The 20,180-nt window shown below is 33.5% G+C and overlaps 3 protein-coding genes across 4 annotated transcripts in view; 2 read left to right on the forward strand and 1 right to left on the reverse strand.

Moving 5' to 3' along the window:
* The window catches only part of LOC121383357 (anaphase-promoting complex subunit 2-like), a 35,534-nt gene extending 22,794 nt beyond the window's left edge, over positions 1-12,740 (reverse strand). Inside the window, exons 1-5 of one of the 2 annotated variants that reach the window (XM_041513339.1) lie at positions 12,596-12,740; positions 5,552-6,035; positions 4,466-4,568; positions 3,039-3,171; positions 1,597-1,879 (exon numbers count right to left, since the gene is read on the reverse strand). In XM_041513339.1, coding sequence (XP_041369273.1) covers positions 1,597-1,879; positions 3,039-3,171; positions 4,466-4,568; positions 5,552-6,035; positions 12,596-12,619 — 1,027 coding nt within the window. In that variant the 5' untranslated portion in view covers positions 12,620-12,740. Of the gene's footprint in view, positions 1-1,596; positions 1,880-3,038; positions 3,172-4,465; positions 4,569-5,551; positions 6,036-12,125; positions 12,201-12,595 lie in introns of those variants that run through there. The other variant, XM_041513338.1, reaches the window with a different exon arrangement.
* Positions 12,431-17,844, forward strand: LOC121383358 (peptidyl-prolyl cis-trans isomerase-like 3). The gene is made up of 6 exons (XM_041513340.1): positions 12,431-12,511; positions 13,487-13,561; positions 14,258-14,351; positions 15,621-15,688; positions 16,240-16,358; positions 17,013-17,844. The coding sequence occupies exons 1-6, from the start codon at positions 12,509-12,511 to the stop codon at positions 17,137-17,139; spliced, it is 486 nt and encodes a 161-aa protein (XP_041369274.1). The 5' UTR covers positions 12,431-12,508; the 3' UTR covers positions 17,140-17,844.
* A 2,002-nt stretch (positions 17,845-19,846) lies between these two features.
* LOC121382778 (BTB/POZ domain-containing protein KCTD9-like) overlaps positions 19,847-20,180 on the forward strand; it is a 35,996-nt gene continuing 35,662 nt past the window's right edge. Inside the window, exon 1 of the mRNA XM_041512372.1 lies at positions 19,847-19,977. Within this exon, the coding sequence (XP_041368306.1) occupies positions 19,930-19,977 (48 nt within the window). The 5' untranslated portion in view covers positions 19,847-19,929. The remainder of the gene's footprint in view (positions 19,978-20,180) is intronic.

The following is a 20,180-nucleotide window of genomic DNA, read 5'->3' on the forward strand; positions in this document are numbered from 1 at the left end:
ATATATAAGTTATGTATTGTTATCGCAAAACTAAAAGTTATTTGTATTTACTGTATTTCAACAAATGATTTAGAGTATGTTTATTGAAAATCTACTTTGAAATACTTGAGTCGGCCTTATGTCACGTGACCTATATTTTTGGTCAGTGACTGAAAATATAGAGATTTATCTAGTCATCATATCTTACCAATATATACAGTGATTGCGGGATAAAAGCACTTATGAGACATATATGGTCATCGAAGCTCAAACTTTACTAACCTGTTTCTTCTGGAAAATTATTTAGCATAAATTAAAGTCCACTCAACACAATTACTTATGGGACAGTAGATATTTTCAGCATTTTTCTTTATATATGGTAAAAAAACCCAATACATATTTGTCTGTTTTAAGGTGTAGACATTGTGGCATGTTCTCAAACGTCCTAATTTAAACAAACAATTTAGTGTGAACAAAATGACAAGCATTGTTACGAAACCAATGTGTAATGAATCCTAGCTGATTGCACATTTTGGCACTTTTCATAAATGCACAAACCCCACTGTGTGCAAGATTTTTGCATATATCACGTGTCAGATTTTACAGAAACAATGACATTTAGAAGCCATCTGTAATAATAATTTACAGGCATCGAAATAAGCATTATGTCTGGTAACCCATTTACAGGTTACCACAAAATATAGCCTGGTAACCTATAGGTTACCACAACTATATGAAAGTTAGAATTGAATTCCTGTTACTGCTACTTTTAACATGGACATTCTGAAATTGTATCGGTGCGTGCGAACATCGGTACGAGAAACGAAATCCTGAAGTAAATTTATCTAGTGGGCACCGCTTAAACGCGGATTGTGCGCGAACATAGATGCAATTCCTTACAAGAAAATGAAACGCAGAAGTCCGGAATGCATTGTCTGGTTTACGTTCGGAAACGAAACTACCGTTCTCTACTTTTCTTACATGTGGTAACCTCCCGCGGGGTAACCTGAACGACCGTTCTCGACTTATTTCGATGCCTGAATTTACTCAAATAATTTGACAATAGGAAAGACTTACCAGAAGTCCATTGGCTCTTAATTCATTTTATTGAGTATACAATGTATGTTGATTCAGTTCAAATAGCCATCAAATTCAAACATCATTATACAAATCCTATATACTTTTAAAACACATTTGGTTCCTCAGGGGTTGATTTAAGGCAACATTTTGGCTAACATTCAGAGATATTCAGTCTGCAAAACTACAGATTCTGTTGGCCTAATTAAAACCTGGCGGACCAAACATGATTGACATAAACTAATGTGTGAATATAAATGTAAAATAATCGCTGGTGCAACGGGATGACAGGCAAAACAATCTCACAGCCCGTAGCGATGTTCACCGGCAAAAACGGGTCAAGACAGCAATATTTTAACCCCTGTTCCTGTTATGTTGCTAGAAATGTAAACAATACGAGGTCAAATACTGAAAAACTCCAAATATTCAGATTTCCATAACAATGAAATTTAATTATTCTTTACATATATTAGTACAGCAACATATTTCCAAATAATCTTACACATATATTTATAGGTGACAGATGTAAAACATATTTACCAGGATGTAGCAGTCTGCTTTCAAGAGCTGCCCTCAGTGACGTCACAAGATGAGTACGGAAGTCAGTCTTTTCCAGACATATATTGAGATCAGCGATTGCAGGCTCCGACTCGGGAAACTCAATAATAATGTTAAACAGCTGGTCAATCAGTGTCTTGGCGTACGTTTCGTACAAGAAGTGCAACAGACGATCTCTAAATGCTGATATACTCTCTGGACCTGATGATGACCGGCTGCTTGCATAGACAATGTTTAACCATCCGAGAACTTTAGTATCTAGCCACTGTAATCAATCAACAACACTTATTTAATAGAATATTACAGCACAGCAAGAAACATTACTACATGTCAGTGTTCAGGGCTAGCTGTCACACACAAACTTTACCAGTGGTGAATTTTAAAAACAGTTGGTGAATTTTAATTTAAACTGGTAAAATAAATTTATGTAATGATTGATATTTTGTTTGGAAATCAACTGTGGGTTTCTGCAAGTACAAAAGTTAAACAGATAATTTAGTGACATTTTCCGCTCATCCCTATCTAGGCCATCAAGTTCTGTTAAAGTTTTGTTTAGCTATAAGTAGATATTTTTTCACCATAGATGAAAGTGAGTTTGCATTCAAAATGTCCGTGTGATTGGGGAGGGGAAAGGAGGGTGGCCAAAGGTAATAGAAGGAGAGAGAAACACAACAGTGGGAAGGAACACTCACCTTAAAAAGGATAGTGAGAACACTTTACAATAGATTTTATGTAAATAATCATATTTTTTATATACTTACTTTTGTTTGACACCCAATAGCTGATGTGTTTTTTGGAATAACGTTAAACATTAATTCATTCATTCATTCTGTATAATAGATTTATTATTGGCCAACAGACACAAGGCTACATTAGGGCCCCTTTCAGCATTTTAAAATACTATAATTATTATTGTACATTTTAATATTGTAGGGAAATCATCAAACAATAATTTGAAAATACTAACTTAAAATGGCAAAATTGTTATGCAGTGTTTGATGTTCCAAATCTGAGAGAACAAAAAGGGGGTTGGGGCAAAAGGGTTAATGGTTAACCAATCTCAAAACATTTGCTATTAATAATGAAATTCTTAATGGACCGGAATATAATATTTGTTTAACACTTAGATTTGGGGTAGTTAAACCAAAACAAAAAGTTTTTGATGAAGATAATTTAGTATATACATGTAAGTATTATGATCTCCCATATATAACAGACAACAGCATAGCACATGTTATGGACTTAATGCATTTAAAACAAGCACAACTGGACAGTTTATTTCTGTACCTTGTAAAATAATGACAGTTTAAATTAGTGGTTAGATCTGATAGTGTGGTTGTAGCGGGTCGTGTTGGACAGACAACATTCTTCATGTATAAAATTACAATTCCCATGCATTAAAATGATACAAGTTCACTACTCGCCTTTTCAAGAGCTTCAATGTACGAGTGTTCAAAGTTTCCTTTGCAGGTGCTTTCAATATTCTGCTCAATCTGGTGATGCACAATTGATGTGACAGCTGTTCCAGATATTCTCTCCAACACGCCAATCTCGTCTCTGAAACAAATCTCACGAACTTGAAAAACAACACACACGAAATACAGGCCTGTGGTTATAAAACTTAAAGAAACTAACATCAAATCTCTACTGACATAACATGCACATAATTTGTATGGAGTGTCTTACTCTATTAAGTCTTGATGCTAAATGTTTTATAAGCATGGGGCCTGGTCCAGAATTAATCAAATGTGGAGGAAGGAAGGAAGGAAGGAAATGTTTTATTTAATGATGCACTCAACACATTTTATTAATGGTTATATCGCGTCGGACATATGGTTAAGGACCACACAGATATTGAGAGAGGAAACCTGCTGTCGCCACTTCATGGGCTACTCTTTTTGATTAGCATCTTTTATATGCACCATCCCACAGACACGATAGTACATACCACAGCATTTGTTACACCAGTTGTGGAGCACTGGCTGCAACGAGAAATAGCCCAATGGATCCACAGACGGGAATCGATCCTAGACTGACCGTGCATGAAGCAAACGCTTTACCACTGGGCTACGTCCCGCCCCAGCAAATGTGGAAGAGGCATGTAATGAGACCATTTTACATAGCCACCATCCATAAAATAAATTATATTTAAACTATGTATGCATTGGGAAAAAGATATGGCTGACATACCATGCAAGACTCCTGCTCCATCCCAAGTGATTAATTTTACAACAGCCCTAAATAAATGCCATAACACACACATTTATATCTTCCTAGTACAGAGGACATGTTGTCCATATACAGTAGAATCTCATTGGGTCGAACACCGTCAGGACACCATCATTTGTTTGACCAATCGGCTAGTTCAAACCAAACATTTGGCTACTTTTGGGAATGTCCGTGACCCTTTATAATTTGAATTAACGATTTAAAACTGAAATGCATTTACTTGTTAATAATTTTGTACAAAAATATACCAAGAGGTTGTCTGCATTACATACTGTAAAAGAAAGTATGGAGTATTTAGTGCTTACAAGTATAAACGAGAACGTTATTTTCTTTTTATTCAATCAACTAGCGTTTGCTAAAACAAAAGAGTACATCAAGCATGTGCTTTACCATCGGGCTTTAAAAGAAGGTAGAGGACATGGTTTCATATCAGGGCAACTAACTGTATACAATCACACTGAAAAGACAAGAATTTTTTTATTGTGGTATTTGTATTTCGCATTGAAAAATTATGTTATAAGATGGTGAGGCAAGACTGCAGCTTTAAGCTGTCACACTACTGAAACAGAAATTCATTATTAAAAAAACCCTTGACATCTTGTTATATTATGATCAAACTCACAGTTTTCGGTTGACATTATGAAATTTCTCCATAATAGTTGAACACTTGCAGTTATCTGTATCCTCTCCACAACCATTGCATGTTGGTGAATCTTCTTCTCCATCTGAAAAAATTGTCAAGAGTAGACATGGATGTGACAAGTACACAAAAAAAACCCCACATCTTTTTAATAAATGTTATGTGACCAATGTCCTTAAATATATACCAGTAAATAAGAAAGCACTGGAGAAAATAGATTATTGGTAACTGTGATAATACTTTTCTCAATTCCAGTCATCTCGTAACATGACATTTAATTCTCATTGTACACACTGATTCAGTTGGTTCATATCCAGTGTACATATGAAATAGTATATTTAATACAAATGTCCAGTTTTCTTTTTCCTAGTGCATATTTTACCAATAACCTGTACTATATTTAACTTCAGGAATTTAAGAATTCTGTGTAACTAAGTTTTGAGTAACTCATTATGACCATGAAACGATGTCCTAAATAAAAAAAATGAACATAAAATGGGTGACATAAACAGGACTTATGCGAATGATTAAAAAATTAATTTAAACATTCATGCAATTTTGCAATGTCTAAAATTAGTCACAGAACATTTTGTTGTGTGATAACAGTAACATTTAATAATAATAACTGTAAATCTAGAAATGTTTGCAAGCAACAAACTACAGCAAAAACTGCGAGCCACGACCGAGTGCAGTACTTGCTTTATGCAATAGCATGATTATCGTTGCAAAGAAATAACATACAGCAATATCAGATACACGTCTGCCAAATATACCAAACGTTACTTCCGACAATAAGTTACTAACTTCATCCTCAGCAAACTGTTGATCTCTCTTTAAATTTAACACTGAACACCAATTTCCTAATTAATTAAAACATCACATAGTATTAGCTCACAGCTAAAATAAAGTGCTTGTGTTTTCTGTATTAAAATAACTTGTCAGTTACGGTCGCAATACTTTCTGCATGCAATTTTGGCCATTAATGACCACTCGCAATACTTTCATGACGCAATACCTAGTAATTAGTATACTAGTATTTACAGTAATCAGAAAGGTTTTACTTCTCACCAGGATCTTCAGAGCTGCTGTGTTGAAACACTCTGAAAGCTTCACTGTAGAATCGTTCAACACACGCCAGGAAACAATGAGGAACAGTAAAAAATATGATTGCTTTGTAATATGTAATAATTATATTTAATATTCTTTTAGAGGATACAGGAGGACCGTAGGACTCTTCCTGTAATCTTAATGCTTCCAGTCTGTCAATGCAAGGAATTGTCTGCATTGTAACACTGTGCAGATAGTCAACAGCTTCATATAACCTGTCACCAGATTTCAAGTGTTCGTTTTTTTCACAAGATTTGAGTTTTTCTTCATCAGTCTTCAACTTTTTGTCATCAAAAGAACTCCAGAACTGTGGAGCCACCCTGTGTCGTAAGTCCTGCTGAATGTTTTCTAGGAACCATTCTTCAATAATATGGCCAAGTCCATGCTGTTGTAAAACCTGCACTGCACACTGGAATTCACTTTCTGGCCATTGGTAACTTGTGGCCTGAAACAAGAAACTACTTCTAATAGAATTTACAAATTAGTGCATACATGTACATTACATGGATGAACGAAGATGTAAATATTAAAAAAAATTAAAAAATTAAAATTGTGTTGACAAGATGAACATTGATTCTGAGGAATTAAATGTTTTTGCCCACAATAAACTTATTTAATATCAATGACAATTGCATCCATATATGTTCAAGAACCTTAATGCATGGTTGTTGTTTTTCAAAAACACCCCAAAAAATAAAGAAATAATTAAATTTAAAAAATTCAAAAACAAATTCTCATGCATGTTTTCACATCCATAAATGCAACTATAAACCAGATTATGAGAAATTGAGTTAAATCGAAATTTTAATATTGAGCTAAATTTATAGTAAAATACATGTATGTGTAAATGAATGCAGTCACTATGTTTTAATTTAACTTTAGAATTTTTGTTATATTGATTCATTCATATATTTACCATTGCTAATTTTACTTTGATGTTTAAACAGGCCTTCTGTTAAAAAACCTTTTAAGGTATGTAATAAAAACAAAACAAATCATAAGAGCCCCATAAAGTAGTTATGGGTTTGAAGTCTTTTGTAATTGGACACTTCATTTTATGTACATTGACAAAATTTAAACAGCAGTTTCTTATTAAACTCAATCAATTTTTTTATAAAAATGTATTCATTAATTTCTAAGATTTTAGAGTACGTCATTTTACTCTTTGTACCCTCTTTCACTAATCTAGTTCATTAAGTAATAATCTTAATTTAAACAATTTCAATTTGTTAATTACCGACTAATACACAAATGTATTGTACCCTAGTGAAATTTATATTAGAGAGCGCACAGGGAGACTGCCAGTGCCACACACTGCCACTAGTTCATTACAGTGTTTCTTTGGATAATACAAGCAAACCTGTCTTAGCGACAATCTGTAATCAGTGGTCTTCTGCTATAAGCGGCCACGTTTACCATACCAAAAGATTTTTAATATTATTAAACGCACACGTAATAAACGGCAGTGTTCTTGCTGTTCCATTTAAGCGGGGCGGACTGCCTGGCTATTGCTGCCCTCCTTTCACGTTCTGCCGCCCTCCTTTCACGTTCTGCCGCCCTCCTTTATTTTTCTGCGCCCCTCTTTATTTTTCCACACCCTACTATATTTTACAGCACCTATCTCCGCTATTTCCAAATGCACACTTTTTTCCCTCACATAAAAAACCCAATGATCAGTCTGCACACTGCACATTAAAGGAAACAAGCCGCGTTGTGTGTACGAAATCGCAACTGATGAAAAACTTAAGACAGTTACCGTAACATAATTTAACAGTATTTTAACAATAACAGCCTCTATTTTGTCCTTACCTATATCCATTTGTATGTTTGATACACACAATAAAAGTTATATTTTATTTGAGCAATGAAAACATTATATTTTTTATAGATTTGATAATCTCTGACTGAAAAATCACTTATTTGGCACCAAATTTGTCAGTGATCAGAACGGTCATTCTGTCTTTTGTTTCCACTAACTATCATCTGATATTGTGTCCTCAATTGCAGATATAACTGCTTGTAACTAATGATTTTTACTTTCTGTCATTCTATTTATTCAGCAATTCTTTATAAAATATTATAAACTTTTAATTGGGGGGGGTGGGGGGGGGTATCACCGCTTATAAAAACAACGGAACTTTATCATTAAAATCATTTATCTTGGGTGCAAAATAATATATACACTGCCTTTACAAAAACTTCTACTTCTTATCAGCTGGCAATATCAAAGCAATCAATTCAGTCAATGAAGTTGGATTTTTTTTTTTAATCCCACATTATGGGATCACTTTACAAACATCTTTATTGTTTTTTATATATCTTGAAATCTTTATTAAAATAATAATATTAAAACTTTGATCGGTTCATCAAAACCGGAACTGCCAGTGAATGTCAGACCTACATCTTCGGTTCAATTAAAAGCTGACTTGTATTTCGTATCAACTTTTTTGTACCAAATACTGAGAGGCAAAATAAGGAGTATGTCTTTCCACAAAGTCGGCTAATGATATATGCTTTTTGGTGGGTTTTTTAAAGGGTGTGGTGCTGCGTGGCCACCCTCCTTTAATTTTTACCCAGCGAGAACACTGAAGCGGTCACTTAAAACTAGATCCCAAGTTGTTAAAATGCCTGTGTTAAGCGACCACTGTAACTTTTATTAAAATATTACAACAACAAGGTGCATCAAACAAACAATCTTCACACCTTCATGGATACTACTACGCATTCAGTACATTTCTACTGTGTATCAATGAAGAAATTGTGACTGTGGAATGTATTTAATTGTCTCCGAGTAATCTCAGCTTGACACTGGTATATTAATTTACTAGGACAATACTCTGTATAGAGTAGTAATTAAATCAAAACAGAAGAAAAACTTGTAAGACAATGAAGGTTACTATAACCTCTTTTCTGTTATTGCATATTTTATTTTTAGATTAAAAATTCAAGTTAAAAACTTTGCCCTCTCAAAAGTTTGACAGAGAAGTGACTTACAGTAATAGAAATTAGCAGAAATTTTTCACTAGTCCATCGGACAAGTACATCTACTTGTCCATCAATATTTTTACTTGTTGAAATAAGTTGTTAGTTTTATTCAAAAGTAACGACAATGTTTTTTATTGTTCAAAATGAAACAGCATTATACATTTTTACTTGTCCACTTGACAACCACTAAGGTACATTTTGCTTGTCCCAGCAGATTATCACTTGTCAGGACAAACAGGTAAGTGCTTATTTCACACACCGACTTCACTTTATGACTGTTACCGTGCATGATGCCTGATGACATATTTGAATACAACCTGTTTGGTTGTTAGCATACATACTTTAAAAGATATCATTGCAACATAGACTATTTTGAATACATGTAGACATTAAATCTGCAATGGTTATAGATAGATCTACAATACATTTTTATAGTGTGTTAGGGCCAACTTAATTTTTTTTTTTTTTAAGATAGTTCTTTAAAAGGCATTCCATCAGTACAGCAAAACATCGCCATCATTCTCATCACATTTAGACTGTGTCAACAGTGCCTATTTATATTGGGTATGACTCTGACCCATACCCCCAATTCAATGGTTAGGGTATTTTTGGGTATAGGGTTAGTCTTTAGATCCTTTGATATAGAGGGGTATGGGTCGAACTCCTATTCCTAAGATTCAATATTGAATTATCAAAAATGTACGTCAACTTTCTGCAGCAACATGCAAGGCCATCAGAATGAAAGTTATAGATTTGTGTCCACCGCCCGCATGCCGTGAAAGGTACTGCTGAAAATGTTCATTATTTAGAAAAAAATTCATTATTTGCACAAAAAAGGCACTTAATGATCATCACACAAATTCAAGTTCCAAATCATCAATAGTGGTAATGTCTACGAGGTCCTTCGTGACAAAAGTGCCCAGGGCTCGCGCTGTCGGTAGCCAAATTAGCCATTGGCTAATTTTTACAAAAAATGGCTAATAAAATTTGCAAGTGGCTAAAATTTTGGCTAAGCCATTTTCTGTCTTCTGATGTGAACAAAGGGTTACATAATCTATCCGACACCTCAAACATAATAATACTACCAAATATTCAATTAGCGTAATAGCGACTCGCGACCGGTAACGAGAAACAGTGTCATGCAGAATACAGCGTAGACTTTATAATGTTTTCTTATTTTAATAATCATGGTTATTAATTTTAACGGCATGCATTCAACATGTATGAAAGCCATGTCTGGAAGATCTGTAACTTGTTATTTTTACTTTGTAAAATCTTTGAACCAAAGTAATAAAAACAGACCGACAATGCGTGTCAATTTTAATACACATGCCAGTTCAGGGCCAAACGACATGTAGGCCATCTCAAGGTCTGAGTTCAGCCAGACCGAGCGAAAACAAAACGTTCGTTAGACTGGTTTGTGCGCTTCACGTTAAACTAAATGGACACGACGAACATCAATCAAATAGTTCACGAACGTTAGGAAGAACGTTCGTTGGCTGAATTGAGGACAGCTCTCGGTGCAAATATACGTGACGCTTCAGAGTCAGCCGACACCTGCGTGTCAAGAGACATCGTTGCGGACATTAAACAATACGATTACGCAAAAGTAAATCTTGATGTAAACGTGTAGAAAAACAATAGTTATTCGCATCAATGAATACCTAACTGCAGTTTTTGTTTATTCCTGTGTCTTTGTTAGTTTCGTACCCATGGTCGAGAGCACGCATACAGATCGCGATCGCCGGAAATGAACATGCAGTATTTAAATTATACAAATTGCAGTTAAATGTACACTGAATAAACTTAGTTTACAGTAATCATATTTGTTAGATAATTTTAGATATAAATTTGTAAGACTGTGAGGTGACATTTAATAAGTTAGCTGGATTTTAAAAAGACCGTAAATTTTAATTTTATTAAAGGATTTGTTGGGATTTTTTTTTTTTTTTTTAAATAAATGGAGTATACTGCGGTGAAGTCGGCATTCTTAGCTGAGGTATTTTGTAAGCAGAAATCACAACAAGCATTTAACACGATGCTGAAATCAACAGCAACAACATGGCACAAATTATGAAATCGTTTGGGGTGGGGAATTGATGAGTCACTTATAATAATAAAAAATAAAAAAAGAAAAAAAAAGAAACGTTATTCAAACTAACATTAAGATTGCTATTTAAAGAAATAATGTGTTCTATATAAAAAATAAAACTCAAATTTTTACTTGGAAAAAAACGGAAGAAAGAAAAAACAACACCATCCATAAACATCCACCCAACCCCATATTGCTGTATGTTTGTTAATTTAATGTCATAAGGCCTTAGAAGTGGGGGTGGGTGTATGGGGTACTGGCTTCAGACTGAAGATATTGCTTAACCCCATCCCAACCCTACCCCCGCTGAAAAAACTTGAAGTAATATATTAACTGCCCCTACCCCCATTAATGTTTTGTTATTCCTATTTATTCCAGTTTGTACACAATTAGCTGAAAAAGATACATTTTCATATTCATATATAAATACTCTATACAGTACTGCATAAAACAATTTTGGCTAAAACATTTTCAAAATGGCTAATAAAAATTCCATTTGGCTAATATTTTGGCTACAGGTATTTTTGATCCAGGGTGAGCCCTGAGTGCCATCTCCGTCATAAATTCTGAAATGTAGCCCAGTAGTGCATTGAATCCTCAAGCAGGAAGCAGTATATTCCAAACATTGACAAAATTGCCGAACTCTTGATGTGTCGACCTTATTTGGACTTAAATCTACTATGGAAATAATAGATCAATAAAAATAATGAATAATGAAAAATGAAAAAAGCCTCATGTCGCGACATGTGTTTTTAAAGGGACATTCCTGAGTTTGCTGCATTGTATGATGTTTCCGACTAATAAAATATTTCTACGATTAAACTTACATATTAAATATATTTTCTTGTTTAGAATGTCAGTGTCTGTATATTCAATGTGTTTCTGGTCGTCTTAATATTAGTAAGAAGCCCAAACTGGATTTTGTCTTCAAATAATTTCGTACGTACGAAAAAATAATATTTTAGGAAATAAAATGAAATTTAACCTAGTACAAATATTAGAACGATCAGAAACACATTTAATATACAGCCACTAATATTTTATGCAGAAAAATATATTTGATATATATTTACAATCGTTAAAAAGTCTCTGTTAGTCGATAACATCTTCAAAATTGTTGCAAACTCAGGAATGTCCCTTTAAAATTGTTCCGATGCAAATCTATCTTTTTTTCTCTTGGCCCAAGCACTACATAACACTCTAATGTTTACATAACTGTGCAATAGGTCATCTCCCTACCAACTAAAAAAAAAAAGAAGCAGGAAGTGAATAAAATGTTATACCCTACAGCTGCTAAGATTATATCAAACGGATAAAAAGATAACAACGAAAACACAAACAACGTGATGAAAATTTACTTATATGTAAAATTACTTTTAATGTACTCCATAAAAAGTAACAATATCAAATGCAGCATAAATATTTACTATGTAGCTTTATTATATCCAATTTACAAACCAAACATTTCCATGGTGTTAACAAATTTTCAATAACATTCCAAGCCTTGCTCAAACTTTCAACACTTGCCGCCATCATGGATTTATAAAATACTGAATTTAACCGATTTATGATTAAACACAATAGTGAAAGAAAAGACAGAATAAATAAGCACCAGTTATGCGGTACTAATGCTAAAGGTGTTATAGTAATGCCAAAAAAAACTATATTAAACAATTATTGACAAAATAAATATATATGTTTAAAATACTATGAACAGTTATCTCAGCCTTGTCCGCACCAGTTATTGAGAACAATTTTGTAACTTTCCTAGTAGGGTTTTCCAATACACGAACACATTATTCCATAAAAACCTAGAAAATAACTTATTCACATCGAGAATTATGGTATTTATGTTTTCTCATGAAAAATGTTCTCTTTCAAAAGCACAGACGGCATTATTAGAGCTACTAATACTATGCCCCACTTACTTGTTCCGACCGCCATTGACTCATTCAGAATAGATTTATTGAATTGAGTTGCGACGTTCATATCGTTAATCACATCGGCACAAATGTAGTGTTAGATTATGCGACAAATCCTTTAATTGTTACAAATATTTTTAGAACCGTTTTTCAACCCCTAATGCTAAAGTAGTAATAGTAGTATTGGTGAGCTTTCATTCATCAGATGGGTGGGATGTAGCCCAGTGGTAAAGCGTTCGCTTGATGCATGATCAGTCTGGGATCGATTCCCGTCGGTGGCACATTGGGCTAGTTCTCGCTTCAGCCAGTGCATCATAACTGGTTACATCAAAGGCTGTGGTATGTGCTATCCTGTCTATGGGATGACTGGCGAGTGAAGTTTCTAGGGAGTCGAGACATTTCGCGGAAAATACATTAATACAAAACAAATTTGGTTGAGCAGGGGCGAGAGGAGGTTTCGATTCCAATAAACCCACCCCTGCACACACACCTGGATAAATATATTCTTTAACAGAAACTTTACATACAATTGTGGTCAATATAACCAATGTCATAAAATAATTTTCCCCGTATCATGTATTTAGATCCTTTTGAAACCAAAAATGTTTACATATTTCTTGTACTTGTGTTTTAGGGAAGAATCTTAATTGTCTGTAATAGGTTTCCAATTTTCATCCTTTAATATTTTGAATTCTTATTATTGTGGAAAAGTATAAGATAAGAATTAACCTCTTGGTAAATGTGGCTCAGTTAAAGAATTATTTGTAAAAATTACATATAAGTACCAAGCTCCCACGATAATTGTAAAGTGCAAAAAAAGAAAGACTGGTACCCAATTCTGTTCAATTATCCTGTTTTATCTCCAGTTAAACAAATACTTTTTATTTTTCATTTCAGTCCGTAACATTACATACAGATCTTGGTGATATTAAGCTGGAGTTACACTGTGAACAGTGCCCTAGGACTTGTGAGGTACAAACTATCCAAATATTTTTGATTATTTTTTTTATACAAGATTCTCATGGGCATTCAAGTGGCGTGATGTAGCCCAGTGGTAAAGTGCTCGCCTGATGCATAGTCGGTTTGAGATCGATCCCTGTCAGTGGGCCCATTGGGCTAATTCTCGTTCCATCAAGTGCACCATGACTGGTATATCAAAGGTCTTGATATGTGCTATCCTGTCTGTGAGATGGTGCTTGTAAATAAAAGATCCATTGCTACTAATGGAAAAATGTAGAGGGTTTCTTCTGAGATAATATTTCAAAATTACCAAATGTTTGACATCCAATAGCTGATGATTAATAAATCAATGTGCTCTAGTGGTGTCGTTAAACAAAACCAACTTTAACTTTTTCTGAGTTTTGTTAAAATTATTACAAATTGAGTCAAGAAGATCAAGTATACATTTTGTATTTTGAAAACATTCTGAGTTCATAAAATGTGATAATGTGACAAGGACATTTAAAACGGCAATCCCCATAAATTCAGTCCGTCACAAGCTGAACTAGGCAGATGGAACTTCGAACATTTGAAATTTACACAATTTAATCTACTGTATAATATGTTTTATTAGGGGTTTTTCTGGAAAATATGTGCTATAATAATACAATATAGTTTGATATATGCTTATTAGATCACTTATTACATTATTATATATTTTATTTTCAGAATTTCTTAGCACTGTGTGCCAGTGATTACTACAATGGGTGTATTTTCCACAGAAATATCAAAGGCTTTATGGTGCAAACAGGAGATCCTACTGGTAAATGTGTCTGCATTATATATTATTATTTTGCATTATTATTTGTAAATTGAAACCCTCTAAACCGGAATTATCTCAAAACTGGATATTTTCCACGGTGCCATGACTTTTGCATCTTTTAACACCAAAATTTACGTCTCTAAACTGGAAACCTCTCTAAACTGAACACCGGATGAATAATTCAGTCCCAAAGTGGTCATTTAATGCAAACTGTAATTTGTACCTCTGAAAACTGGACGATCCGACCGTTATCAATCATTATGGCACCACTAATTGCTCTGAATATCACTGTGGCCGGATTACCTGACTGCAGATTTGGCTAGTGCAATATGCGCATGCTTGGGTTAGCCGACAGAAGGTTATCACCATTACATAATAACAATTAAGCAATTAAAGATCAGTTGCCAGCTTTGATATTTAAGTAACTAGTGTACATATATGCTATGCGTTTATTTGCAGCTTTGTCATAAATTTAGTTGAGTTAGGGTTTGGGTTAGGTGTTTTTAAATTACGAAGTGTGATTAAAGGCCCTTCACAAATATATTCCTAGACAAACATATCTCATGATTTGCTTCAAAGATTGACAGAACAACAATGAATTTAATCCACTGACTTGTTAATTATTTCTTGTTCTAAATTACTGATCTGTTCACCAAAGGTTCCTAAAGGCACCATTTTATCCACATTTCATTGTCGTTGTGTTTTTACTTAAAAAAAAATATGTTATCACTTTCCCTATTTTAAATTACAAATAAACTACAACAAATGTTTTTGTGTCAATATGAATCCCAGAAAACCTCTAAAAACTGGACATTTTATTCGGTCCCACGGGTGTCCGGTTTAGAGGGGTTTCACTGTATATAGTCATTTGTGTTTACATAATTAAAAGTATGCAGAAAAAAAAGAACTAATTTTGATAGTTTATTAACATTTGATATGTATACTGTATACGGATACATATTTTTTTACAGGTTTGCAAACCATGGTTGTCATACAGAGTGCTGATATACATGTAATCAATGTTTATTTTTATATCCAGTTAAATTTAATATAAAGCTCAATCCTGTTGGCTCGATCCCCATCGGTGCTAGAGAAAGTGTTCGACCCATCGGGTAGTTGGACCGAACCATTCAGTCAACAATGTGTAAGTACAACTCAGGAATAAGTTCAACCCAACGAGATTCTACTGTATTTAAAAAAAAAAAAAATCTTTTCTATTTTGTTTTCAAGTATAAATTCAGTAGACAGGTGTTTATTTTGTACTTTTAGGTACTGGTAAAGGTGGTAACAGCATTTGGGGAACAAAGTTTGAAGATGAATTTCGAGATAGTTTAAAAGTAAGAACATACTTTTAGTGCATTATTTAACACATTTATAGATATTGGTGTTATTTTGTCAGGACATGTTGGTTACTATGTTATATTTGATATGGTTAAAATAATGGGTGTAATAACTGGCACCAAATAAACATGATGCAGGGCTCGACCTTAATGACGGCACTGATGGCAACTGCCGTTGTTGATGTATAAATTGCTCTGGGTCAAGATGGCATGTTTATGCCACTGGATAAAAAATACTGCCATCGGCAAAATTCTTCAATGACAGCAAAATTAATATATCTGGTGTACATTATCTGCCAGTAATTAAAATTTGTACATCTTAAATATATGAAATTAAAAAAATAAAATTCAGTCATATTTATTTTCTGCAATGGTCACTTTAAAAAAATTGCCATAGGCAGGCTCAAAATTTATTCATTTGTTCATTTATTTCCTGCCACCTAAAAATAACAGTTACTATAGTTTTATTGTGCGATCCAAATGCAATAGTCTCTTAATATATAAAGATACCTTGTTTTAAATATCTTTCTGTTTTTGTTTACTTTTAGCACAGCACCCGTGGAATTTTGTCATCTGCAAATAATGGACCAGACACAAATGGTTCCCAGTTTTTCTTTACGTATGCCAAACAACCTCACCTGGACATGAAGTACACAGTGTTTGGAAGGTATAACTAGCCAACAAAGCAGCTTTTCTTTTTTATACATATATAACTTGACCTCTGAATCTATAAAACTCTCCCCACTACCCACCACCCACCCCACTCCTTTGTACTGGCCTGAATGAAGATGAATATCATGGAAATAAAACCCCTAATCCAATTCCTGTGCAATTTCTTATCTTTTTTCTTTTTTGAGGGGGAGGGGCAAATGATAATTTCACCTCTCACTTGCATCCTCACATCACTTCCAATGTACTGGTTGTAACATCCTAACATCCAACCAATGGCTAAAATCAGGAAAAACCAGATAACATAACAGAAGATTCTACATTGTCTGTCCATTGTGATGAGAGTGGGGTGAAGATACAGCTAATGACAGACCACCAAGAAGACTGAAAATAATTTTAATATCTTTGCTGGTATTACTGTTAAAATATACATGTATGTACTTAATAATTTTTTGAAAATTTAATAATATTCAGTGCAAGTTATTGACTTAGATGACCAGAGTATATAGTTTTTATTTTTAATAAGTCATAAAGAACACATTTATCACTTATCAGAAAGACAATATGATACCAGTCAAAGATACTTGTGGCATAGTATAGACTCTCTAATTTCACATCTTAAATTGTGTAAATTATATCTTCTGTTTTTCAGAATTATTGATGGATTTGATACACTGGATGCCTTGGAAAAAGTTCCTGTGGATGAGAATACGTACCGTCCTGTCAGTGACATTAAAATTAGAAATGTGACAATACACGCTAATCCTTTAGCAGGATGACAAAAAGTAAATATCAATTATCACTGACTCGGAGAAATCAAAATGCCTGTGAATGAAAATATTCAAATGTGTCTGGAAATCCTATGAATCCAGAAATATATCATTTTGGAGACTGAAGTTGGTCATAGCAGTGGAATAAAAGGTGTAATGTTATAAGGTAAAATACCTAGATATTGTGGGTGAATGTTTCACCCACCGACTGTTCACCAAAGGTTAGGGTGAGAGATAGGGTGACACTTGGGCTTAGACTTAGCTATAGGATTAGAACAGTGTCATCAAAGAATCTGTCAGCAGAACATCTTTGAGTACCTGGTACCTTTGAAATATGAGGATGCCATTCCATTGGTGCAGTAGTTCTAACTGCATGTTATAATATACGCCGCCAGTGGTATACATTGGATCAGTTTATTTGCATTGACATGAGTGCTAGCTGTGCAGCAAAACAATGTTGATTGTGTATCAATTTTTTTTTTCTAACCATGCGGTTGGAACTGCATAATGAATCCATGAAATTACAGCATTTTGGAATTATTCATGATTAAAAAAACATTTCTGCTTAATTAATGACATCACATGGAAGGAAATGCGTCATAGGAACACCCCAGTGGAAATGTGCCAGCCACGCAGGTAGAAATGCTAGGTGGCTAGCAGTCTAAGGGAAATACATGTGTCCCATATGAAAAAATAAATTCTCTTGGAAATGTTCTTTTGTTGTTTGTTTTTTGTCAATCTCATTACATGTTATTACTTTTGTGGTGTAAGAAATTACAATAAAAATGTTGAAGTTATTACATGAAATTTTGTTTATTTGCAATCGCTGAGCATTTTGGACATAACTAAATAATATTAAAGGGACATTTCTGAGTTTGCTGCAATTTTTATGATGTTATCGACTAACAGAGACTTTTTAACACCTGTAATTACATTCAAATATATTTTTCTGCATAAAATATTCGTGGCTGTATATTAAACATGTTTCTGATCGTTCTAATATTTGTATTGGGTTAAATTTCTTTTTTTTCGTACGTACGAAATTATTTGAAGACAAAATCCAGTTTAGGCTTCTTACAGATATTAAGATGATCAGAAACACACTGAATATACTGACACTGATATTCTAAACAAGAAAATATATTTATTATGTAAGTTTAATTGTAGAAATATTTTATTAGTCGGAAACATCTTACAATGCAGCAAACTCAGGAATGTCCCTTTAATAAAACCTAGCCTAACATTGTCATTATCTAAATATACAAAACACTTATCTAATTTCATGATCAGTTTCCTCTGACTGACTTTTTGTTTATTTGCAATCACTGAGCATTTTGGACATAACTAAATAATATTAATAAAACCTAGCCTAACATTCTCATTATCTTAATGTACAAAAACTATAAAATTTCTTGATCAGTTTCCTCCGACTGGCTTTGTAAGCTGTCCACACTATCACCTACTTGTCTCCCACACCTTTCTGGGTGCAATCTCTGTGTACATTCCTGCACACGCCTAACATCCTTGTGTTGTGCTGCTAGTAAAGTGTGTCTCATTTATGGCAATAATGGTACACAGTAGTTTTGGAGTGTAGTAGGTGGGTTCACAAAACTCTTAATGCCAGAAGTAATCACTGAACACTACAGTAGTCTGCAAAGGTTTATGGGGGAATTGCAGGTGTGTGGCTTGGGTGTCTACAAAAGACAGGCTGGGGTGTGGAGGTGGACAAAAAACAAACTGAAAGATAGGACGAACTGAAATCGAAATCAAGAGAAAGAGGGCATAGAATAAAAAAAAAAAATACAAACACATCATGCTTTTTAATATGTTCTTATTTTGCTTCATTTTGAAAAGGATTACATTTAAATTTCAATTCAGGTTTTTGTTTTATTACTGGCTACGTTTCAGAAGGGGATTTTCTTTTCAGTTTTAAAGATTTTTTCTTTTTAAATCGAGATCATTTTCAAAATTCAAAAGAAAGTTTTTTTTTTAATATTACATATTTCAGAAATTTCATAATGACTTTCTATTCATTGTTTTCATCATAAACAATGACCGTATGTATTATCTTTTACTGAGAAATTGTTTTGATGCTAATGCTAATTTATTTTTTTAAACCCATAACCCATATTATGAATAGGACATTTACATTATAAAACATATTTTATGAAATCATTTACTACTAGTACAAAAATAATAAATATGTTTACAAATACTCAATTATAAATATGCATAATTTGTTTTTTAGGTGTGTTTTTTTAAAATATGTAATTATTAAACCAATACCAGACAATTGCTTGTTTCAGATTTTAGTTTTGGTCTACTTATAATTTGCCAGTAAATTCCACCACCTCCTACCCCACAACAATAAGAACATATTTAATAAAAACATTTTATTCAGTGTTCCATTATCTATCTTCACCCCTACCCCGTGTTCGTGTTTGTGTGTGCGCGCGTTTGTGTAAAAGTGTATTGTACGTTTACAAAGTATTAACTAACAGCCAGAAAGTAATTGGTAAGATCATGTATGACAAAATGTGTAATTTTCAGTTTTAAAAGTTACTTATTCGCTCTCAACCATCAACCCTATCCGCCCAAAGAGACCAGACACTAGTAACTTTAATCTATTTTTAAACATTTATTTATAGCTATGGCATAATATATAGAGGTTCTCCTTATAAATAAGAAGGAATTTACGGGCTTTGAAATTAAAGATGTCTTACTAGGGTTAGTCACCTTTGGCATCTAACCTTGAGAGAAATAACGTTATGCGTATTAAATTGTTGAAATTATTATAAAATGAAAAGAATTGTTTTGTTTCGCAATGGGTCTGCTGTTGATGGAAAGGTAATCGCATCTATTGTTTTATGAATGCGTTTTTCTGTATGTTTTTGTGCTGTGTTATCGTGTGTTTATAATTTCGGATCCGTATTTATATTTACATGCACTAACTCATAATACATCATTGACATTCCATCTTTTTTTGTGTGTGTGGTTCCATCAAAATATTAATTTGGATTTAAAAGCTACAAATGCAAATAAAATATATT

The sequence above is a fragment of the Gigantopelta aegis genome, chromosome 10 (genome assembly GCF_016097555.1).
Source record: "Gigantopelta aegis isolate Gae_Host chromosome 10, Gae_host_genome, whole genome shotgun sequence".
NCBI classification, from domain to species: Eukaryota; Metazoa; Mollusca; class Gastropoda; order Neomphalida; family Peltospiridae; genus Gigantopelta; species Gigantopelta aegis.